The 24,204-nt window shown below is 57.1% G+C and overlaps 1 protein-coding gene across 2 annotated transcripts in view; it reads left to right on the top strand.

Moving 5' to 3' along the window:
• GRM4 (glutamate metabotropic receptor 4) overlaps positions 1-24,204 on the top strand; it is a 34,200-nt gene that overhangs the window by 5,816 nt on the left and 4,180 nt on the right. The window contains exons 2-10 of one of the 2 annotated variants that reach the window (XM_050985274.1): positions 292-1,068; positions 6,949-7,165; positions 13,335-13,470; positions 15,282-15,436; positions 15,825-15,965; positions 19,230-19,430; positions 20,141-20,277; positions 20,723-21,658; positions 22,046-22,989. In XM_050985274.1, the coding sequence (XP_050841231.1) occupies positions 550-1,068; positions 6,949-7,165; positions 13,335-13,470; positions 15,282-15,436; positions 15,825-15,965; positions 19,230-19,430; positions 20,141-20,277; positions 20,723-21,658; positions 22,046-22,291 (2,688 nt within the window). In that variant the 5' untranslated portion in view covers positions 292-549 and the 3' untranslated portion in view covers positions 22,292-22,989. Of the gene's footprint in view, positions 1-291; positions 1,069-6,948; positions 7,166-13,334; positions 13,471-15,281; positions 15,437-15,824; positions 15,966-19,229; positions 19,431-20,140; positions 20,278-20,722; positions 21,659-22,045; positions 22,990-24,204 lie in introns of those variants that run through there. The other variant, XM_050985273.1, reaches the window with a different exon arrangement.

Here is a 24,204-nt window from a genome sequence, read left to right as displayed (position 1 = left end):
CTGGGGGTGTGTGAGGGGTTTGCTGCACTCTGAACTCTGTCTTTCAACTTGTCCCACCCTCTCAGTTCCCTTCAGAAGGGACAGGCTGGGACAGGGTCTCAGGGCCCCCTCTGAGCTGGTCACTGACGTGTGCTGCTCTGTGGGGCAGTGTCCCTGAGGCCTCAAATCTATTTTTTGCAATAATCCCCAGTGCTTATTTCCACCATCTCCCTGATGAAAGCCCAGAACAACCAATGTCCTCTTCCTGCTCCTGCCTAATTTTCTCTCTCCCCTTTTCCCCGTCCCTCCAAGGTCTCCGGAGGAAGGACCCAAAGCTTTGCGTGGGCTTGTGGCTCTGCTGCTGTCTCTCCTCTCTGGCGTAGCCATGCAGACCCTGGCACCCTCCTGCACCCCAACCTCCCGCTGCTCCCCTGGGGCCGGCAGCACCGTGGGGAGCCGCTGACGGAGCCGGAGCGGGATCCCTCCGGAGCCATGCCGCCCGCCCAGCCCAGCCCGGCCCCCTGAGCGCCGCCTTCCTGGCCCGAGCTCTGCCCCAGCACAGCCTTGGCGATGAGCGGGGGTCACTTTTGCATGGAGCGTTTGTCCTTCTGCCTCCTCCTGAGTGCCTGGAGCTGGGGGTGGGCGCCCGGGGGTGCTGCCAAGCCCAAAGGCCAGGGCTACCCGCACATGAACTCCATCCGCATCGACGGGGACATCACGCTCGGGGGGCTCTTCCCCGTGCACGGCCGGGGCGCCGAGGGCAAAGCCTGCGGGGAGCTGAAGAAGGAGAAGGGAATCCATCGCCTGGAGGCCATGCTCTTCGCCCTGGACCGCATCAACAACGACCCCGACCTGCTGCCCAACATCACGCTGGGCGCCCGCATCCTGGACACGTGCTCGCGGGACACGCACGCCCTGGAGCAGTCGCTGACCTTCGTGCAGGCCCTCATCGAGAAGGACAGCACCGAGGTGCGCTGTGTCAGCGGGGGGCCCCCCATCATCACCAAGCCGGAGCGGGTGGTCGGCGTCATCGGCGCCTCGGGCAGCTCCGTGTCCATCATGGTGGCCAACATCCTGCGGCTCTTCAAGGTAGGGCTCGGCCAGGCGAAGGGAACCTCTTGGCAAAACCCCCACGGGTGCTTTGGCAGCGTTTCCCCACGTGTGTCTCTTCCTCCACAGCTGGGGGGAGGCAGAGCTGGTGCTGTTAAAATGCTTCTCCTGCCTCCCCCGGGTCCCCGGGGATTCCTTCCTCCATCTCTCTCCAGTGACGACACTCGGAGCAGGAGGATTTTTGTCTCATCTCCCCCAGCTTCGTGGTGCTGGTGCTCCCGCCCCGTGGTGGGGGCTGGATGGGAGGTGGGCTGAGGGTGGGTTTGATGCTGGTTCTGGGGGATGGTCCCTCAGGGGTGTGGGTTATACCCCATAATATAAATCCCACCTGAGCCAGAGGGCTGGAGGCAGTGATGGCCGATGGCAGGGGACAGCTGGTGCTGCTCTGCTCCAGTCAAAGGGACATCAGCCAGGCTGGGGACGCTTGTACAGTGCCACCAGCCCCAGAGGTGCTCGGGCTGTGGTGGGATGAGTTAAGGCTCTTCCTCCTTCTCTGTGCCAGCTGCAGGAATGCCGAGGAGTTGATAATTCCTTTCCCCCTTGCTGTACATTTATTTATCCACAACCACGTCCCTGGGCTGCAGAGTGTGTGAACAAGGGTTCCTCTGCAGAAATGAGGGAGAAATGCAAATATTCTGCACCTCCAGTGGCAATGGGGTCCACATCCCATCTTGACCTTCTCCCAGCACCCTGAAACCCCTGTGTTCAGCAGGATTGGTGCTGTTTCCCCCTCTGTCCTTCCCCTCCTCTTCCTCTGCCAGCCTGGCTTGCTGAGAGCTGGGTGCCCTCCTGGGAGGGCTGGAAGCTGTTAGTGAAGACAGAAGAACCAGATCGCTGATGGAGTTTGATTTTTCTGGGTCCCTTTTTTTTTTGAAATCGTGTTAATGTTCCAGGCGACGAGTGAGAGGGCTATTCAATAATTAAAATAATATAAATTAGAGGGAGTGGGAGGAACTTAAAAGCTATTTGCCAAGACAAAAAAGATTGAATGCTTGTTCTGGAGAGGAGGAGGGAGGCTGGAAGTGGGGAAGGAGGCAGGAGAGTGACAGTCAGAATAGTCGGGGGGAACTGAAGTCTTTCTTTTGTTTTTTTCCCCTCACCCTTCTCCTCCAGTTTTGATCCTTGGGCAAAGAGCTGTGACCTGTTCAGAAGGATGTCACTGAGCTCAGGTGCAGCCCTACCCCACCTGAGCAGCCAGGCACTGGTGCTGCTGCTGGTGCATCCTGAGCCCATCCTGAGAACTTTAATGCAGAGCAGTTCCCAGCCCAATGGGGCAGGGAAGAAATGCAAATGGGGGGATGAGCAGGTAGAGGATGGAGACTTCAAAACCCCTTGGGAGAGGGGAATAAGGAAAATCTCAGCCTTTCCTAGACAGCAGGGAATCCCAGTGGGGGGAGTTGGTGCCCTCCTCAGTGGTGCCAGCACAGGGACACCATTCCCATGGGACTGGGGTCATGTCTGGGCACAGCCATTCCTGCAGCAGGTGGGGGCTGGGGGTTTGGGGGTTCTGCAGGCTCTTCCCCTTGCCATGACCCGAGTGCTGCTGCTGCTCTTTGTTATTCAAACACTGCTTTTATGGCAGGGACATGCTTAAAATGAGAATAAGGCGACTTCCATTTCACGCCGCCGCTGACCTTTAAGCGTGGGTGACTCTGCTCCGAGGTTCAGCAAAGCACTGACTGCCTCGGGCACAGGCAGCTGCCTCTGCCCATTCCCTGGGGCATGGCACTTGCTGGAGCTCTGCTCCTGCTTGGCCCTGTGTTGCTGTGTCCCTCCTGTCCCCCTCGGTGCTCCCTCAGGATGGGAACGTTGGCAGAAAGTGCTGGGAGCTGGCACAGGGGGACCCTCTGAGCGCTCTGGTTTCTGGAGTGCTCAGGTGCCTCTTGGGGAGGGCTCCAGCACATCTGGGAGGGCTCCAGCACATCTGAAAGGGCTCCAGGATATCCAGAAGCAGCATAGAGTGAATCAGACTCCACCAAGATGAGGAGTCCACTCAAGTCCAGCACAGCAGCCCCTCCAGTTTTCCCTCTTCTCTCCTGTGGCCATGAGCACACTGCAGGTGGCTGTTCCTGTCTCAAAATGATGCTCTCCCTGCTGTGGTCCCATCCCACACTTCCTCCTGTGCACCTCTCCCTGCTCCATCCCCAGCACAGCCCCAGCCCTCCCCGCTACGCTGGCCTTGCTCCTCCCTGCCAGGGCTTTTGTTGCTCCTGCACTACATAAATAAATAACGGGTCCTTCGTTAGCTGCCGCCTCCTAATTAAAGCTGTACATCAGTGGAACAACTTGCAGATGCGGCATCCTCTGTCCAAGCTGGTTTCATCGCTCCTCGTCGCTCTGCCTGCAGAAAATCCTTTCCCAAATCCGTGCTCTGGGCTCCGTGTGATAGCATCTCCCTGGTGTCACTGGCAGAGCGCTCTGGCACCTTCCAGCTCCTTCCCACCCCTTGCTGCTGCCTCTCCAGCCCCAGCTCTACCCACTGGCTCCTGAGCCATCACAGCAGTGATGGTGTCAAGGAATCCAGGCCCTTCTCCTGCAAATGGGATCCCCTAGAAGGGAGCTGAGGTGCGTTTTTAGTCCCCATCCAGAAAGAGCTGTGACAAGGTGGAGCCCAAGCGCTCAGCGTGGGGTGAGCAGCCAGAGGATGGCTTTGCCACGTGCCAGGCACTTTGAGGCTGCTGTTTCCTCTCCGTGGCAGCGAGTGCAGGCTCTCACTGCAGCGCAGGGCTGTTGTACAACATGAATAATTCACCTGAGGACGCGGGCAGCCGGGCACTGGCACCTGCAGGCCCACGAGGCTGTGCTGCCTGGGGCTGGCAGGTGCAGAGCTGGGTCAGCCCCTGGTTCTGAGCCCCTCCTGGCAGTGCTGAGCCCCTCCTGGCAGTGCTGAGCCCTCTGGCTCGTGGCAGGGTGCCCCGAGGCTGTGGGGGCAGCGGGGTGGAGCGATTCAGGACATGTTTCCCCACTTGGCAGGTAAATAACCTTCACTGAGCGGGAAAGTGGCAGCGTTGGGGGACGCTCTGATTAATCACCCACTGCTGCCACTTCATTTCCTCACTCTTCACTGGGCTTATTGAAACAAATCACAGCTGCCTGGCTCTCCTGGGCTGCCCCCAGCCCTGTGGGGTCCCTGGGCACGGCTTGTTGAGGAGGAGTGGGACAGGTGGTGGCAGGGATCGGGCACAGCATCCTCCTGCACCTGCTGTGCTTCCCGGAGTTTTTGTTCTGCCTTTTCCCTCTCCAGGGAGATGCCATCCTGGGCATGGCCCTGTGCCCAGGGAAGGGGCAGCAGGATGGGGCTGCAGCTCCTTCCATCCCAGCACTGAGTTCCCAGCAGCCCCACTCAGCCCCTCCCTGCCCCGGCCCCTGCGGTGCTTTACGCTCTCCCTAATTAAAAGCTGCCATCCAAATGGCTCGATGATGGAAATTCTAATTAAATCAATTCCATCTTGTCGGCAAACAGGGCTTTGTATAAGATATGCATGAAATTAATAATTATGGGGAGGGAATTAGCTGCTCCTGACCCTGTATCTGGCATGGGGGGGTGGGTGCAGGAACCCCTGCTTGTGGGGTGCTCCTGACCAGTGTCCTCTGCTCTGGCTCTGCGGTGGTTTTTGGTTGGTTTTTGGTTCTTCCTGCCTGCTCAGGCTGATGTTGGCATCAATGGTTTAAGCCTGAGCTGGGATGTGCTGAAATCACCACCTTTGCCTAATTCTTCCCAGCCTGGGGGGATTCTGTCTCCTGCTGGTGGAGAAAACACCACAGCAGCTCCTGAGCCACATTAATGATGGGTGATAATGGGGGGCACCAAGTGCAGCTTTCCCAGGGCATTTGAGCTCAGTCACACCAGTCTGTTAACCCTGGAGAGCAGGATGACATCTCCAGCCCTGGCTCCCACCATCCCAAGGGATGTTTCTCCAGGCTCAGGGTGCTTCTGGGTGATGATTTTTGATTCAAAACAAGAGAAGGAAGGAGGTTTAACCCCTGCCCTGGGATCACTCCCTGCTCTTGGTGGGACAAGGAACTCTTGGGGTGCAGGAGAGCTGGTCCTACTAATTTCCTCACCACAGGAGTGTTTGTCCCAGGCTGGAGATGAGCCAGGCAAGGGACCACCAGTGCAAATTTGCAGTTGAGAGATGTTTCCAGTTCCCTCGTCCACTGCATCCTTCTTTCTAAGAACCTTGAATTCCCTGCCTGCATTTTGCTTTTATGTACCTAAAAGGTCTTTTGTCTTTTATCTGAGAAAATAGCTGGTGCCAGGAGTTGGGCTATCAAAAAGGCAGAGGGGGGAAAAGGCAGAAGAAATCTATGAAATGGTCATTTGGGAACTGGTATTTTATTTTCACTTTCATCCAAGGCAGAGGAGCGAGGGGAAAAAGCCCTTTCGTTTTGTTTATTAAAATACAGCTTCCAGTCCATAGCCTGTGGATCAACAGGTATTTTCTGGGCTTTGTTTTCCAGCTGAGGCTGGAGCAGGATGGGCAGGCCGGGGGTTAATCCAGGCTGTTGGAGCTTGGGTGGGATGGCAGTGGCGTGGGGAATAGCTGGGACCTCTCCAACTCCAGTGCCCTGCAGAAGAGGTGAAACCAAAACACTTGGCAGGGGAAAAATCATTGGGAAAGGACCCTCTGGAAGGGCAAGGGTGCATCCCTGCCCCCAGATCGACTTTGAGTGGGCACTGCTGCTGCCTGTGCCCTGGTGGGCACCACCTCCATCCTGAGCCCAGGTCCCTCCTGCAGGCTGGGCAGGGAAGGGGAGGGGCTGTGCTGGGAGCAGCCCCCCTGCTCCCCCTGGGATGAGCGATTGCCAGGCGAGCTCCTCACCTGCTGAGCAGAATTTTAATGGAGTCTCATGCACCGGCTCCAGTCAGAGATCCCCAACGAGCAGATCAGAGCCCCTCGGAACGGAGCACAAAGCAGATTGTCACGGGGAGTAATCCTATTTGTGCCTTGATAAAGATTCCTTCCTCTCCCTCTCCCACTCCTGCTTCATCTCTCCCTTTTTTCATCTCCTGTTTTGCAGGCAGGTAGAAGGGTGGCTGCTCCTTTCCAGGCGCCTTTTAGCATTCAGGTGGAGTCGTGGGTTTATAACACCAGAATCGCATTTAATAGAGAGAGGCAGGAGTGGGAGAGGGGAAATCACAGAGAAACAAAGGAGGAACTGGGAGGTGCAGGACTGGAGGGGAATGGAGTGGGGCCAGGAGGCTTGGGACAGCCAGCCCTGGTGCACACCTCATCCCTGGGCTGCAGCTCCCAGCTGGGCTCCCAGCGAGGTGGTTGGGGCTTATTACACCAACTCGGATTCCCACAGCTGGTGGGAGAACCTGGGCTTGATAATTTAATAAGCCTTTTCCATCTTTAAGATGAATGAGGATGTGTGGTGCGTTTTGGAAGTGGAAAGTGCTGTGTAAGTGTTAAACATCGCCTGATCCTGCGGTGCTAAATCATTCCAGTGTGCCAGGAGAGGTGAAGTGGCTCTGGTTAATTTAAGGGGCTTGTTTAGGGCTGAGGGGGGGCAGGATGGGTTGGATCTGTCCTTCCTGGGGAAGAAGCCAAAGGGAGACCCTGGTAGTGCTGGCCAGGGCAGAATTATGGTTTTTTTTCTTTGGTCTCTCCCACATTGGATTCTCCAGAAACCCTTTTGGGGTCCTGCTGGGTGTTCCTGAGCTGCAGGTGGTCCCCAAGCCCCGATGTCCCCTGGAGCACCAGATGGTGGCACATGCTCCACCTCCCCCCTGCTCATCCTCGGTCCTCACCTCCCTCTACTCCAGAGCAAGGCTTTGGGACCATGGGCATGGCTGTGGGGTGGAGATCATCACCTCCCTGCCCTGATTCTGTGCCTTTCCCTCCTGCATCCCAGATCCCCCAGATCAGCTACGCCTCCACGGCACCGGACCTGAGTGACAACAGCCGCTACGATTTCTTCTCCCGCGTCGTCCCCTCGGACACCTACCAGGCCCAGGCCATGGTGGACATTGTCAAAGCCCTCAAGTGGAATTATGTCTCCACCTTGGCCTCCGAGGGCAGCTACGGTGAAAGCGGGGTGGAGGCCTTCATCCAGAAGTCCAGGGAGGATGGTGAGTGGATCTGTCCTGGGATGGGAGCAGCAGAGATGGGAGGAGAAAAGGATGGGATGGATGTGTCTGGTTGGGCTCCTTGGGCTGAGCTGGGATGGATGCTGTGCTTTGGGGGATGGCCCTGGAGCAGTGCAGGTTTTGGGGCTGCCAGAACAAGGATCCAGGTTTTCCAGCAAGGCTTGGGACCAGCAATTCTGGGCTGCCCCCACTCTGCAGGACAGGCTGCTTTGGGGAAGCATCTCGAGATCTCACTCCTTGCTCCCCAGCTCTGCCGAGCTGGTCTCACCCCTCCCTCTGTGCCTGAGCCAGGCTGCTGGGCGCCTTCCAGAAGACAAGATTTTTACAAATACTCCCAGGTTTTAACAGAAAATCAAGTTGGCACTAGCACGAGCTGCGCCCAATTTTAGTGGAATTATCCCCCAGGGCAGGTGCTTTAATTTGTCTATGGGCTTTGGACAGGCAGAAAGTCCGTGCTCAGCAAAACTCTTTGGGAGGATTTGTCTGGAGGCAGAAAGCGTTTTGCTGACAGGAGCTCTGGGATGCTTAGGGGGGATTAGCAACCTTGGGAGCAGCACAGGAGCTTGTGGGGACCTGAGCACCAACACCAGCATGGGTGAGGAGCCCTGGGAATGGCTGCTGTGGGTGCTGCTACCACAAACCCGGAGCTGCCCTGGGACCCCACGGAGGGGCTGGCACAGCACTGGGGTCCCTCCTAGCTCTGGCATCACCCACCTCAGCCCCCCAGCACGGGGTGGGACGGGAGCTAAAGGGTGTTTTTTGAGACAGTTAAACCCCTGCAGGGCGCAGGCTGCTGCTTATTACAGGCTTAAGTGTGTCTGAATGGCACATTAGGTTCTGGCAAAGTCGGTGGGACACCGGCCTATCTGGAGCCAGTCAAACTTCGTTATGGCCTTATAAATGGATAAAGGGAATAAAAACTTGGAGGTGACGAGCTCCTAATCAAAGCCCTATAAATAGGAGCAGCGTTAATTCCGTCTCTCGTGCGTGTGCCCCGGCTCCGGAGCCGGCTGTGCTTTTGGTATGCAGAGGAGCCCATCTGGGGATCCAGCCTGGGAGCTGCTCTTCAGGATTCTCACTTGAAAAGTGGAATATTTTTCACGGGGCTGTGGCTTCTCGAGGAGCAGCATGTGGGGATGCTCCGCAGCGGTGGCTGCAGGGGATGTGCGGAGCTGCAGGTGCACAGGGGCTGTGCTGGGTGCGTGTGACAGTGCCTGGCAGGTTTGGGGAGGGGCTGGGGATGCTCTGCTGCCCCCATCCATGGGTGCAGCCCCCCGGGGGATCTGGGGGACAGCCGAGGGTCTGCACAGGCACGATTCAAACCCACGCTCCTCCTCCACTAAGCACCAGTAAGGCGTGGTGGTTGTGACTGGTGGTCCTGCTGCGGCGTGAGCTCTTCTCCTTTGAGATACCTGTGGTTACCACGAGCTCCTCTAACCAGATGTTAACGATCTGACAGTGTAATTGCAGAGTAAAGGAGTGCACAGGAGCCAGAGCAGCCACGTGTTAATCCGGGGCTGCTGCAGTCCTGTAATTTGGCTATCCACATAACCTGGCGATTATGTGCATTAGTGATAATTTAGTTATCAAAAAGCAGATTTCCACGGTGCCTGCAGTGGGAGGGCAGCCCGTGTGGTGCCAGCGGTGATGCTGCAGCCCTGACACGCTGCAGGAATGTGGAGATTTGTGGGAGCTGTCTGTGGGGTCCTGGGTGGGCTCTGAGCTGCTCCTTGGAGCATCTCCCTTAGGAGTGAGTGTGACTGCTTTGCCCATGGAAGTAGAGCCACAGCCACGAATAATGGTGAGGCTGGACCAAAAATGTGCTTTTTCTTTTTTTTCCCCTTTATTTTATGTGTTTAACCCTCCCCAGCCGTGCCATCTGTGGTAGCAATGCCAGGCTGGAGGGAGAGCCAGACTCTGCCCACTTCACCTCTCTGTCTTCCCCTGTGCAAAGGGCTCTGCTGGCACCAGACACCTTTACACAAGCACAGATCCATTGGGAAGGGGTGAAGGATCTCTGGGATATTCCTGGCTCTCAGTTCCATTTCTCCAGCAGCTTAAAGGACCCTGGGATTTGTCACTGCTTCCAGGGGCCTGCAGCCTGTCAGAGGGACGGACAGGGCTGCCAGCTGAGTGAGGATCTGGCCTGTGCCAGGCTCTGTCAAGTGCTGGAGATTCCCTGTGGGGGTGTTTATGCCAGGGGAACAACCCCAGCCCCATTCCCAGCCCCCGGGGCTTCCTCACCCACCCGGCTCAGGGTGAGCAGCTCCCGCTCTCCTCTGCTTCATTTCTCATGCCAAGCCCGAGCCTTCAGAGTCGGGTTTTATTTCCATCAGGCAATAATGCTCATTGCTGTCGTTAGCAGCTCGCACTCAAGCTGTTTGCTTTCTGATGCATTATCAACTTGACCTTCAGTTTCAATTTTTAGCAGAGCCTCACGTTGAAGCTTCGCAGCGCAGTGGAAAACGGTTCTGCTTGAGGCACAAAGCGACCTCCGACAGCGATGCAGGGAGGAAACTCGCCCTGGAGATGGGTTATTCTTGCAGCTTGGGCTGGCCCTGGGCTACCACAGCAGACTGACCCGGGTGGCTGCTACATCTTTATTCATTTATCTTTTTGTCTTTATCTATGTTTGAGGTCGCTCTGGTGATGATGCTGTTGGCCCCTGGTGGTTGCTGGTGGCTGCACTGGTGGCTGGAGAGCCCTCATTCACTAGAGCGCTGTTTTTTGGGTTTTAGCATTGCAGAGATCTTCAGTCTGCAAGGGATGCGTTTCCTTCAGCCATTTTAAAGTGTTTTGAGTGCATTCTGCTCCCAATATGCATCCACTCCCAGAGCATCCTGCACTGGCAGTGGCTGTCAGCTGGATGGCAGGGCCAGCATTGGGGTGTCCCTGGTGTCCTCAGCTCCATCCCCTCTGTCCAGCATTTCCCCATGCCCCTGACCTGTGGCATCACTTTGGTGGTTGGACAGACCCGCCCAGAGCCGCCCCTCTGGCTCTGCGCTGTTGAGGTCTCTGCTGTCTCCAAGCCCTTGGAGATGAGGGCTGGGATGGATGTCTGTGTAATGGAGCTGGTCTGTGCCACACCTTGGGTCTGGGAAGAGGGGAATATTCCCAGCCCAACTCCTTAGTCATGTACCTGGATCAATTTTGCTGCCGTTTCCCCCGCTCTGTTGTTTCATCCTTCACTAAGTTTTCCATATTTTTAGTGAAGAGCCTGATGTAGATTTGTGATGCATTTGCTCATCCCCATGTGACATCCCTGGCTGTCTCTCTCTGGTTCCAGCCGGGCTCATTACTCGCGGTGGCTGCACCAGGAGGTCGCCCCCAAAAAAGCCACTCCCAAATCTCGGGGCAGGAGGTTTGAGCTCAGCGTTTCAGTCTCACCACGTGCAGTAGAGGGCCCTGATGGCTTCTTCTGTGATCATTTGCTTCCTGGAGGCTTTGAAGTGGCACAAACAATGAGTCCTGGGGCAGGGGAGCAGTGCAATGCTGGCAGTGAATCTGGAATCTCATGGGAGGGCTGGAGTTAGGAGGGGAGCTGGGAGTGGGAATGCCATTGCTGCTGGGCTGATCCCTCCCCGGGGTGCCCAGGACTGCCCTGGGTGGGGGGAACATCCCCACTGCTGTTCCTGCACGGCTGAGCTGGTCCCTGCTTTACCCCCTTAGCCAGGTCCCTGCTTGCTGCAAGCTTGGCCGGCTCTGCTGGCAGAACCCCCTGAGCCAGGAGCTAATTAAGCACCGGCAATCAAGAGGGGAAGCTGGAGTGGCTGCACTCCCACCGAGCAGTAATGGTGGAGATTAAACCCTGACCCGTGTTTGACAACAGAGTTCCTGTGGCACTGGCAGTGCCGGGGGAGGCGAGATCCCACTGGGACCGGAGGGATTGAGGATGGCACTGGCAGCGTGGGAAGGGGAGGTTGGAAGTGACCTCAGGCTGGGTTTTCCAGGCTGTTTTTTGCCGTGTGGCACCAGTGACGAAACTCGCAGGATCTCATCTGAGCATCCTCCGACTGCCTGGCCCCAAACTGCCTCCAGCAGCTGCCTGCGGGATGTTCCCCTCATCCCCGATGTTCCTGCTCCTCCTTGGTCCTTTCCCAAGCTGGGGGAGAAAGAGAGGGGTCCCCAGGCCTCACCTGCTGCCTTCTCCCAGAGTCACACCTTGTCCCAAGTCAGGGAGCAGTGCTGTGCCATCCTGCTGGAGTCGGGAGAGTGGTCACCTCCTTGCCATTGCTGCCACCCCTCACTTTGATTTCTGGCTTCAGAGGAGTGTTTTGACCAAATGGATTTTTGTGCAAAGACAGTGGGAGCATCACTTGGCAAATCCCCTTCCCAAACCACACAGCCACTGCCCCCCTGACACCCTGGACTTCTTGCTGTTGGTGATTACATTTTCATTAATTAAGGAGATAAAAACATTGTCAGCATCTGCTGTGGGAAGCAGGGGCTCCCTGGCCCTGCAGGCTGTCACCTGGAGGAGCTGTGCTCCTCGTTAGTTTGATTTAACGAAGCAGCCGAGTAACATCACGGTCATTTCGGAACTGCCATCGATTTAACCTCTTGTTTATTTATGGTTCCATCTCCTCTGCCACGTGTGCAGGGAGATGCTCCCTAGCACAAATGCCTGGTGGCACTCAGGTGTGTGCCTGTGCCAGCCCCCAGCTGCCACTCGTGTGTGCACGCTCCTGCCTGGCTGTGCCAGGGCTTTTGGAAGGTTCTCAGTGTTTGCAAATTGCTGCTTTTGTTGGATTTTCTCCACCGATTGCCATGGAAACTGTAATTAAGCTGCATGGTGGCCCCTGGCAGTGTGCTGTGACACCCTGGCCTGGCTTGGGGCTCTGTGGTGGCCAGGGTGAGTGTCCCCAGGCTGGGACATTCCTGTCCTGCTGGCGCTGCCGGCTGCTGCCCGCCTCGCCTGGCTGATCTGTCTGTTTATCCAACTCCCTCCTCTCCATCCATCTGGCTCCCCATATGGGAAACAAGCAGCAAATTGGCCCAATTTCTTACCACAGGAAAACAAACCCCCAAAAAACCCCTGGAAAGCCCCGGCCAGTGATTTCAGTTGGGGATGCTGTGCCCCATCCCTGCAGCTCTCCCTGCCTCCTCAGCACCTTGGACATCGCCCTTCTCTTGGATTTTGGCTGCAAGGGGCCAAATTTTCCCAGTTTTCCTGCAGCCCCTGTAGGGAGTGAAGTGTCCTGGAGCCTGTCCCCACCCTGTCCTGTCCTGCTTCTCCCCAGGGCTGTGCTCTGGGAGTCTCTCCCAGCCCCGGGTGGTAATTGTGCTGACCTTTGCTTAAGCTGTGATCTGTTAGTGGCAGGAGGCATCAGCCCTGTCATTTACTATGCAAATTGAGACCATCAATTACATCCAGAAGGTCCCGCAATGTTTAATTCTCTCCCATCTCTCTCTTTATTGGCATCTGCAGAAATGCAGGAGCAGGAGGGCTCTGGCTTTTTGGAGCTGGAGGTTGGGAGCCCAGCAGTGAAGTGTGGGGGCTCTTCCAACTGTCTCTTTTAATTTTAATTACCTGCTTTTGCAATGGCTCCTTGGAAAGCTGGTCTGGAACTTGGCCAGGGCCATAGGGATGGGAACAAACCCTTCTGCAGGGCCTGGCTGCTCGGTGGTGAAGGGCTTGTCTGCTCTTCCCATGGGGTGGTTCTGCCAGAGTTTGACCATTCTGTGTGCAGAACCCTTTGCAAATCTTGGCCTGGGGAGAGGCTCCTGCTTGGAACTGGCTGGAAAATCCTCACTGAGCTGGGATGGACTGTGTGTGTGTCCTGGGGACATTCAGAGTGTGATATGGTGGTGGCTGAAGGTGACAGGTACCAGAGGAGTGGGTGGGAGGCAGAGAGAAGCTGTGGAGATACAGAGTGGGAAGGAATATGGCGCAGAAGGGCTGAGCTGGAGGAAGAGGAGGGGTGAAGGCAGTGACCTGGGAGAGGAGGGGTCAGGGGAGGGTGATGTCCCAGGGGGTTGGGTGGTGGCCAGGAGGTCTGGGCTAAGGAGGTGGTGAAGTGCTCAGCCCCTCAGTGGCAGTGCTGGAGAGACCCAGCTTGGCCTGTTGGGCTGAGGAGCCGTACGAGAGGGGCCATCCCCAGGGGACAGGGACTCGTGGGGTGTCTCAGTGCCAGGGCTCTGTCTGCCACAGGCGGGGTCTGCGTGGCCCAGTCCGTGAAGATCCCGAGGGAGCCCAAGCCGGGGGAGTTTGACAAGATCATCCGCCGGCTCCTGGAGACCTCCCACGCCCGCGCCGTCATCATCTTCGCCAACGAGGACGATATCAGGTGTGGAGGGGGGATCTGGGCAGGGCTGCACTGGGATGTGTCTGCAGTGGGGACAGCATGCACCGTGTGGTGTGGCAGGCAGTGTCTGCACTGGGGACCCACTCAGAGCTGCCACCTGGCACGTGGCTGCCGTCCAACCACAGCCACACAGAGCCAGCAGAGGGAAATCCCACTTCCCATCGGTTTTGGCAGCCCTGGATTTCATGAGCTGCTGCTCCCAGCTGGCCAGGGCAGGACCCAGGCACTGGTTCTGCTTTGCAGAGCAGCCCCAGCCCCAGCATGGCACAGGAACAGATCTGGGGACCTTTCAGGGACTTTTGGGGACCTCCCCAGCACTCTGTGCCCAGCAGGGCCGGGGACGTGGCCGCACTCGAGGGTGATGAGCTGCTCTGCAGGCGAAGCGGCGGCTGCAGCTCTGTTGTTTATGGAGCAGAATGATTCACATGGAGCTACCCCTGATTTCCTAAGTGTCTAATTTATTAATCAGCAAACATTATGTAAATGTGGGTAAACTGCAAGTTTAAATCAGTTTACATCAGATGTGCAAACTCTCCCAGTTTCTCTTTTCCTTCCTTAATAGAAATGTCTGCGGAGCTGACATGGGGTGGGGGTGAGAGGGAAAAGGCATTTACCTTGCAGGATAAATGGCAGGTCCTGTTATCAGGGCTCTGGAAACATCCAAATGGGATTGCAGCTCTGGGCAGGGGGTTCTGCAGCCTCCTTTAGCCCAGGAGTGGGGTTCTCCATGATCCTGACCCTGCGTTGTGGAGCCTGGAAGATGGGAAGGACAGACTGGGAAAGTTGTAGCTAGAATTCTTGCCTGGCCATGAGAATTTCCTGGATTTGCCCTGGGGAGATCCTGCCCTGCTCAGGGAGCACGGGCAGCTGGAGATGCTGCTGTCACAGAGTTGGACATGGGCTGTGACTGTCCTGGGGATGGATGTGCTCAGATCCCAGGGCAGTCTGGGGTGAGCTCAGAGCAGCCTGCACAACTCCCACTGCACGCCTGCCTCTTCCCCTCTCTGCACTCTGCTGGATTTCTATGGGTTTTTTTCCCTTATTACACGTTTCAAACACCATCTGGACTTGAAATGATCAGCTCCGACGTGGGGGCTGAGTCACAACCTGCCTTGGCTCTGCACAGGGAGATGGAGCTGCCCTGGGCCCTGCTCCCATGTGGCTGGGGACCCACAGGAGCCCCCGAGGGGACAGTGAGCCCCAGGAGACAGAGCCCACAGGGTCAGATCCAGGAACAGCTCTGTTCTCCTCCTCCCACTGAGTTCCTGGCCTGGCTGGCACTGGAGGAGTGTCTGGCACCAGGAGGGATGCTCAGCAGGACCGATGGCATCTCTGCTCCCAGCTGCTGCTCAGCTGCCCAGCTGGGCCCAGCAGAGCCCAGCTGAGCCCAGCAGAGCCCAGTTTAACTCCGTGCTGGGCGCTGGCAGCACTGGCTGCTCCTCTCCTGGGGCTGGCCATGCTGGGGGCACGTGCTCTCCACGCTGCTGCTTCCCCTGCCTGCTGCAGCATAACCTGATTCTTTTTCTTTTTTTTTCTTTCTTAATGTTGGGTAATTAAGGGGAAATTCAATTACCAGTCAGCAAATATGCAAATGAAGTGAGAGAAGCAGCCTGTGTGCCCGGGCTGGGAGGACAGAGGGTGTGGGAGCTGAGCGGCACCGCTGGATTTTGTGTGTCCATGTACACCAGGTTGTGCCTGGAGCAGGAGATGCCACCAGCACTCTGCCAGTGTCCCCACTGCCCTGGGGCCAGACAAGGAGTTGGTGGCTCAGCCTCTGCTGCTTCTTTCCACAGAAGGGTGCTGGAGGCGGCCAAGAGGGCGAACCAGACAGGGCACTTCATCTGGATGGGCTCAGACAGCTGGGGCTCCAAAATTGCCCCTGTCCTGCACCTGGAGGAGGTGGCTGAGGGCTCTGTCACCATCCTGCCCAAGAGGGTCTCAGTCAGAGGTGAGATTGCTCTATTTAACTGCAGGTTTCGGCTGTGAAACCACTGTGGACTTTCAAGACCTCCTGATTTGCCCACCAATCACCTCCTTATTTTCCCCGTGCCATGGTTTCCATACTCTCCCCTTATCACCAGCGTACCTAGAGAAGCTTTTCCTGTTGCTCTCAATGTCCCAGAAAGTCTCTGCTTTGCAGGGGATCATCCCTGAGTGGATTTTCCACTTGCATCTCAGCACAAGTGACACTTTGGACACAGTCCCACCACACTCTGATGTGTCCCCATCGCTCATAACAGCTCCCTTCCCCTCTGCCTGGGGAATTTGGGAGTGTGTGATGCATCTCTCTGTCATCTCTGGGATTTATCCCCTCCATCCACTTTCTCCCCGGGCAGGTTTCGACCGCTACTTCTCCAGCAGGACCCTGGACAACAACCGCAGGAACATCTGGTTTGCCGAGTTCTGGGAGGAGAATTTCCACTGCAAGCTGAGCCGGCACGCGCTGAGGAAGGGCAGCAGCATCAAGAAATGCACCAGTGAGAGCTGGGGGGCTGCTGGGGGAGGCTGGGGGCTCACGGGGGGTGTGGTTCTGCTTGTGAGCATGGAGTTTTCTGACCCCATTCCAGGTTCCCAACTGCTTCCTCAATCCCCAGTGTGCGTTTTGAGTCATTTCCAGCCAAAAGAGGCTTTGGGGACGAGTGCAGTAAACAAGGCAGTCGGGGATCTGTCTTGCTGACAGCGCTGCTGTCAGGTGATGGTTGGAGGCTCGGGGAGGTGACATGTTTACTGAGAGATGGGAGAGATTTACTGCCTGCCTGGCACCGGCTGAAGACAGATGACGGCGCCGTGGCTCGCGGGCTGCGACGTGGCAGGACTTGGGGACATTGGCGCGTCCCTTTGTCCCCTTGGGAGGATGTCTTGGAAGCTATCGTGTGACAGAGGGACCTGGCTGTGCCTCTGAAGTTGGATGGTGAAGGTTTTGCTTTCCCCCTGCTTTCACCACTGAGGATGAGCAGGATGGTGCTTCCACATCCCTGTCCTTGCAGGCATTCCCCAAGGGTTCAGCTGATGATCTGGGTGGGTGGGAGCTGAGCAAGCAGCAAGGGCACCCCAGGAAATTGGCTTGTGGCCATGGCCTTGGGTAGCCAAGAGCTCCTCATCCTTCTCCAGAGCATCACGGAACCCTCGGCCCCAGGAGATGCATGAGCAGGCCCTGTGAGTGCTGATCTCCTCATCTCCACCGTGATGTAGCTTTTAAACAGGTGATATTTCAGGGCCAGGGTGTCAGTGGAAGCAGCTGAAACTACGATGTGGCAAATGTCCTAGGAGCTGTCTGTAAATCATCGGAATTTGTCAGCAAATAAACCATCTCCCGAGTGATTGCTTGGCAGATAGAGCAGGGAGCTAACGCCTGGTGAAGCAAATCACCTGCCCCTGCAGATCCATGAGCTCCTGCCTTGCAGGGCTGATGCAAATGCCCAGTTTGGGGCTGTTTTCCTCAGGTTTGGGTAGAGCCCAACATGGCCAAGAAATGCCAGCTTGGCTAGTTCATTCCACCCCAAAAACCAAACCAAAGGATCCCGCTCTGAACCAGACAGCTCCTGGCTCCCTGTCCTGGATGGGAGGGCTGGGAGGAAGGTGGGGGCTGAGCTGATGGAATTCCTGCTGGCAGCTGCCTGTGTTACCCCTGAGACCAGCCCTAGCACCCATCAGATGTTTTCCATAAGCCTCCCAAGTGGAGGGACCATCCCTGATCCTGGATGGGCTCACCCAGCCCAAAAACACGGCAAGGGGTGCTGGGTGCTGCCACCAGCGCCCACAAGATTTTGAGATTCTCCATCCCCAGCTCCCCACAGGTGTGCTGGGAGTGATTTTGATGAAGTCCTGCCAAAAGGCAGGACCAGTGGTGTGCTGGGAATTGATTCTAATCCCTCTCATCCGCCGCTGGGGAAGAGCTGCGTCCCTCCTCCGAGGGGGCCGCCGAGCCTCGTCACGCTCTTGAAAATTAATTACCAGCCCTGTAGAACGATGCACGACCCTGCTATTGTAATCAGCCAGTCACCTCCCTTCCGTGGCCCTCATCTATTGGAGCTTGGCAGAGATTTATTGTCTCCAGGTTGGGAACAAGCCTCTGCTGTCTGCTCCACATTGCCCCTCTGTGCACCAGCCTAATTCCCATCTGGAAGAGAGCAGCTGGGGCTGGGGGCAAGGTGCTGACAGACAGAGGGACAGCCCCAGGGATGGCTCCTTATCTGCACTTCTCAGCCTTGGCACAGGGATGAAAACACAGCCTCCACAGCCTGTGCTGTTGCTGTGGTTGGATTTTGGGATGCGTGTGGGATTGAGGTGACTGAGGGAAGCTGAGGAGCTGTAAGGGACCAGCCCTGGGTCCTGCGTGTGCCCTGGGCAGCACAGTGCTGTGGATGGTGGCAGGGCTGTGACATCCCCATGGGCTCAGCTCCCTGGACAGTCTATTACAGCTCCTCTTTTAATGGGTAATTATCTTGACAAGACAGAGTGGCCTGTCTGCGCCTTTGGAGATGAATATGGGGAAGGGCCTGAAGTTGAGGGAGAAGATTAATGGCTCCTGTCAATAATGTGGAAGGAGGGATCACCTGCCGGGCTTTGCATGAGTAATCTCCACATTCCAAAAGTGTTTTTATAACTTTGAAGGATGGGCTATGAATTCACCTCCCCGATATCATCTTTTCCTGTCGGTCAGTTCGTTATCAGTTCGCTTTAGTGTCATGTCAGTGGCACAGGTCCCGGCCCAGGGACCTCCAGCACGGCTCACAGGGCTGTCCCCTCTCACTGGAACTTCATCCCACTCCCCCACAGCAGGGAAGGAAAGTCAGCACATGATGCTTGGTCCCCTGCAGTCCCTGTGAATCCCACCTCCCATCAGGGCACATCCCTGTGTGGTGGAGCTGGAGTTAATTTTGGGCACCCTGGCGTGGCTTTCTAGGATGTGCTGCCTCTCCAGAGGAGGGAGGTGATGCCCTCGGCTCCCTGACAAACCCTCCTTCCCACTGGAGGCCTGGCAGGATGCCCGGCCATGCCTCAGGGCAGGGATGGAGGGGCAGAGGCCAAGGCTCTCCATAGCGAGTGCCCCCTGGGAGACGCTCTCTTAGCTGTAATTAACAGCGTGCTGCGTTAATCGGTGTCTTCTGCTAAGTGATTAACATGTTTGTGGTCCCATTAAGGGCGGTTATGACGGGGGAAGGCAGCTGTCATTGGTAATTGCCAGATCCTTGTGGGATCCTGCCAGCTGGGGAGGCTGTGGGGTCAGCAAGGCAGGGGGGTGGCAGGGGGTGACGAGGGGAGTGGGGTGACAGGAGGCTTTGGGAGTGAGATGGGGACAGGCAGGCAGTGATGGATGCTTCCTGGGCGGTCCTTGACACCACTGCTGAAGCCTGAGCTGGTGGAAACTCCTGGGAGATGAAGGAGGGATGAAACATGCAGTGGTGAGGGTGGGATGTCGGTCACAGCCCAGCCTGCATCCTGCTGGGGACCTGGGAGTTCAGGGATGTCCCATGGCACAGGGACGTGACATCCCCAGGGCTCTTGGGAGCACAGCAGGGTGCAGCACCCACATTTTCAGAACCCTGTGATGGGGAGATTGGCTGGGTATTCCCCAGGGAATGTTCCTTGGCTGCGTGTGCAGGTTTGGGAGTGGGGTTGGAATTCCAGCAGCTCCACTCCAGGGTGGGCTCGTTTGCAAGGCTTTGGGTGCAGCAGACACATCCTGGGGGGCATGGCTGGGGCACAGGAGGTGGAACCCCCTTCCCCTGTCCCCGCAGACCGGGAGAGGATCGGCCAGGACTCCTCGTACGAGCAGGAGGGGAAGGTGCAGTTTGTCATCGACGCCGTCTACGCCATGGGACACGCCCTGCACAACATGCACAAGAACCTGTGCCCTGGCAAGGTGGGGCTGTGCCCCCGCATGGACCCGGTGGACGGCGGGGAGCTGCTCAAGTACATCCGCAACGTCAACTTCTCAGGTCTGCTGTGCCCTGGGGCGGTGGCAGGAGCAGCCCCGGGGCCTGGGGTGTCTGCTCGTCCCCTGCTGCTCTGTTGTCCCCAGTGTGGGTGACACAGCAGCCCCCACAGTTTATTTGTGGCACCATTTGGCAGCTGCTGCACTGAGAGTGCAGCGTGGAGGGAGGGCAGCAGATCAGCAGGCGTGGAGGTCTGAGCTTCCACATCTCCTGAGAGCTTTTGGAGTGAAAATCCGGCAGCAATCCTGCCCTCACCCTGCCCTCACCCTGCCCTCACCCTGCCCTCACCTGCTGCCCTGCCCAGCCTCTCCCCCTGCCAGCTCCTCCCTCCCAGCTGGCAGAGGTCCCACTGCCTCCTGCTGCTCTGCCCTTGTCTGTCTCAGATCTCCTCTGGAAGCGCATCTTTTCCTCTGCCCTTTCTCCTTAATAAACATTTTCTGTCTGGTCCCCTTATTATTTCTATTTATCTCCACCCTCTGATCTCCTCCACAGTGTCTCTTTTATTTATTTTCCCCTCTTGCTTGATTCTTCTCTTCCTTCCTTTCATTAGTGTTTATCTCCAGAATTCACTTGATTTCACTTTTAAAATTGCTTTCCCCCTTTCTTAGAAGAAGCAGCGAGGGGGGAGCATCAATCCAGAGCCCCCTTGGACCCCAGGGGGCAGGGTGGGGGTTCTGGGGGTGCAGTGGGTGCTGAGCCCCCCTTTCCCACAGGCATTGCTGGGACTCCTGTGACATTCAATGAGAACGGAGATGCTCCGGGGCGTTACGACATCTACCAGTACCAGATCAGGAACTCCACCCCTGAGTACAAAGTCATCGGGCAGTGGACAGACCACCTGCACCTCAAGGTAAGGGTGTGGCCCAAGGGGAAGGTCCTGCAGGTTTCTCTTCTCACCACGTAGAGTCTGGGAGCCCCTGGGAGCAAAGCCAGGCAGCCAGAGGTGGCGGGGGCAGAGGGGAGGGTGTCCCCCAGGTACACACCTGTGCTTCAGCACTTGTGACCATACCCTAGGGACTCTGGGTATGGAGGACAGGAGACAGGAGCCAGACAAGAACAGATGGGGTTTCCTCAGGGAAATAGGGGCTTCATTTTAGGTTCCTGTTGCTGGATATTCCCAAAAGGCCAGTGGACAGCTTTCCCACCTCCCTGGCCCCATGCCAAGTTGGGCTGAGACCCTTTGTGGGATGTGCTGATGGTCCAGATCCAAGCAGGTCAGGGCATCCCCTGTGCCCAGGTGTGCCCAGCAGGTGCCCACTGTGCCCTCAGCATGGCTGGTGCCATCTACCCCACAGGTGGAGAACATGCTGTGGCCGGGGGGCGGGAGCCAGCAGCCCAGCTCCATCTGCAGCCTGCCCTGCAAGCCAGGAGAGAGGAAGAAGCTGGTGAAGGGCATCCCGTGCTGCTGGCACTGCGAGCGCTGCGACGGCTACCAGTACCAGCTGGACGAGTTCCACTGCAAGCGCTGCCACTTCAACGAGCGGCCCAACGAGAACCACACCAGCTGCACGCCCATCCCCATCATCAAGCTGGAGTGGAGCTCGCCCTGGGCCGTGGTGCCCGTGTTCATCGCCATCGTGGGCATCATCGCCACCCTGTTCGTGGTGATCACCTTCGTGCGCTACAACGACACGCCCATCGTCAAGGCGTCGGGGCGGGAGCTCAGCTACGTCCTGCTCACGGGCATCTTCCTCTGCTACGCCACCACCTTCCTGATGATCGCCGAGCCCGACCTCAGCACCTGCTCCCTGCGGCGCATCTTCCTGGGGCTGGGCATGAGCATCAGCTACGCCGCGCTGCTCACCAAGACCAACCGCATCTACCGCATCTTCGAGCAGGGCAAGAAGTCGGTGAGCGCCCCGCGCTTCATCAGCCCCGCCTCGCAGCTGGTCATCACCTTCAGCCTCATCTCCCTGCAGCTCGTCGGCGTCTGCATCTGGTTCATCGTGGACCCGTCCCACTCTGTCATTGACTACGAGGACCAGCGGACTACAAACCCCCACTTTGCCCGGGGCATCCTCAAATGTGACATTTCGGACCTGTCCCTCATCTGTTTGCTCGGGTACAGCATGCTCCTCATGGTCACCTGCACTGTGTACGCCATTAAGACCCGCGGGGTCCCGGAGACCTTTAACGAAGCCAAGCCCATCGGATTCACCATGTACACGACTTGCATTGTGTGGTTAGCCTTCATCCCGATATTTTTTGGGACGTCGCAGTCGGCGGAAAAGGTAAGGGGGGAGGGGAGAGGCCTGGCTGGTGTCCGGTGTGCAGGGCTGGGAGAGGCTGTGGTGTCTTGAGCAAGAGGAGAACTTCCCTGCAGCGTGGTCAGCTTGGGAATTAGGGTGGGAAGTTTTCTTGTGGGTGGGGGCAGTGGGCAGCACAGGCTGCTGCTGTGTGGGCTGGGGGAGGATGAGCCCCCAGGGCACGTCTTGGGTGTCATGGGCACAGTTTCTTCATGGAAAGGGACCCAGTGCTGCCCAGCTGGCCCCTGTTCCCAGTGCTGAGTTCCCATGGGACTGAGGCCAGCCTGGATGAGGCTCCGTGCTCAAGTGCGAGGGATTAAGAACAAAGAATCAAAATCTCATGAATGAGACCCAAATCCCTTTGCCTGCCAGCCAAAACAGGAATCATCGCGTTTCTGTCGAACGCAAACAGCTCCCGCCTGCCAGCCCAGCGCTGCTCTGATGAACAAACCTTGGAGCTGCTGTTCCCTGGAAATCCCTGGGGTGTCCCAGCACCCAGATCCCCATGCTGCTGACACCGTGGCTTTAGGACACACCTGTTGCAAAGGTTTGCTGAGGGAGCTTTTGCCGAGTCCTGGAGCATCTCTTCTCAGAGCATCCATCCCTCGAGGAGGCTGAGTCTGCCCAGCCACCTCTGACCTTGGCTCAACCAGAAGGTCCCACAAGGCCTTCTCTGGCTGGAAGTGTGAAGGAGAATTAAAGGAAATAAATGGAGCCTTTTGCAGCATTTCCATTTTGATGAGATGGCAGGGGAGATACTAACAAGAAAGCAGGTTTTTAAAGAAATTATTGCAAAACAAAAGCTCCCTGAAAGCCTCCTTAATGTGCTTGGCATACTGTGGGTAATAAAGATGGAAATGATAATGATTGTAGATTATGCGCAAGGTTGCTCACCTCTTCACTGCAGCTTGTCACGGGATAATTTAGGGCTGCTGAACGCTGCCTGTCAGGCAGCAGCTCCACAATAGGCTGTGCCTCTCGTTGGGGGTTGTAATGCACAGGCCTGCTCTGTTATTAGGCTGCTAACAAGCTGATTAGAGGCGGAAAAAGTGATGTTCCCAACTCCCCTCGGACGCGCGGAGCTCTGTCTCACAGCCCGGCCCTGCCTCCAGCCTGCTGAGCCAACCCTCCGGGGGCTTTGGGATTCCAGGTTGGAGTTCTGCTCTGCTGATGTGGGAATGGGCTCTGAGTGTCCCCAGGCTGTGGGAATGCACCCTGAGTGTCCCTGGACCATAGCTGAGGCTTGATGGGTGTGCTCAGATGGGGCTGGAGGGAGCAGCAGGTGACTGGGGCTCCCTCAGTGCTTTAGTTGTTGGTTTGCACTCTTGGGGAGAAAAAGGTGGAGAAGGAGCTGTTGCCCAGCCTGCATGGAGGGTGTGGCTCTGAGCATGTCCTTGTGGTGACAGCTGGGGGCACTGGCATTGGCATCACCCCCGTGGTGCTCTGGGGATGCTCCAGGGGCACCCCCAGCTCACCGTGGGGAGGGATCCCATCCCCTTCACCCCACTGCTGGGACTGAGGGTCTCTTGGGCTCTGTGGAGCATCTGCACCCTTGGGAACAGGAAATCCAGGAGTGTTGTCTGGGCTGTTCTCTCATGGCTGAAGCCCTGAGGATGCCACAGGGCAAACCCAAACCCGTGAACCCCTGGCATTTCTGCCCTGACCTTAGCTGAGGCTGCAGGGCTGCAGCAAAAGCTTCCTCGTGGTGTGGAGGAGTTGGATTACAATCCCCATTTTCACTTTTATTTGCTTTACCTCGTGCCCACAGCTTTGCATGGAGGTGGCACATTATTGTAACAAGTCCCCCAAGCCTTTTCTGAGCAGAGCCTCTCATCCCCGCCGATCCCGGCGGATTACAGGAATAGCAATACCAGAGCATCTAAAGAAAGAGACAGTTTCCTGCACTGATAAGGTGGCAGCAGAACAGTGGAGTCATTGTCTGCTCCCCTGTTTATCACTTTTGCTTTTAGGGAAAAGAGAGAAGGGAAGGAGTGAGAGGGACTGTCCCGTGGTGTTCAGAGTGCTGAGCAGGTTTGCCCTTCCCCAGCACCCACCACGGTGCAAAACCCCTTGGAGTGGGGCCAGGTGTGGATTTAGAGTGGAGACAGCTTCCTGTTAATGCAGAGATTTGCTGTGGGACAGGCACCAGCCCGGGCTGTGCCTCAAGCCTGGGCTGCTCCCTCGGGCAGGATGGGCTCACCCAGGCTCAGCAGAGCTGAGCACAGCACAGGTTTGGGGGCTGCTGTGGGGTCATTTTGGGTTACTGCTGTCCCTCAGCATCACTGCCCTGAGCCAGGGCTGCCTGTGCTCTTTGATCCAGCCCGGCAGGCAGCAGGAGCTGGAACTTGCTCAATGAGCACAGCTCACACCTCCCAGGGCTCTGCAGGAACCTCCAGTGTCGTTAGCGGAGGGGCAAAGCGAGGCCCTGGGCTGGAAGCCAATTAAGAGAGTGGGAAGTGAAACTGTGAGAAATGGTCATTTTTTGCAGTGGCGAAAGGTTAACTGAGCAGAGCTGCATGGCTGTGTGGAGG

This window comes from Serinus canaria, chromosome 26 (assembly GCF_022539315.1).
Source record: "Serinus canaria isolate serCan28SL12 chromosome 26, serCan2020, whole genome shotgun sequence".
Classification (NCBI taxonomy): domain Eukaryota; kingdom Metazoa; phylum Chordata; class Aves; order Passeriformes; family Fringillidae; genus Serinus; species Serinus canaria.
The sequence above is the reverse complement of the archived record's forward strand: the minus strand, read 5'-3'. Positions and strand labels throughout refer to the sequence as shown.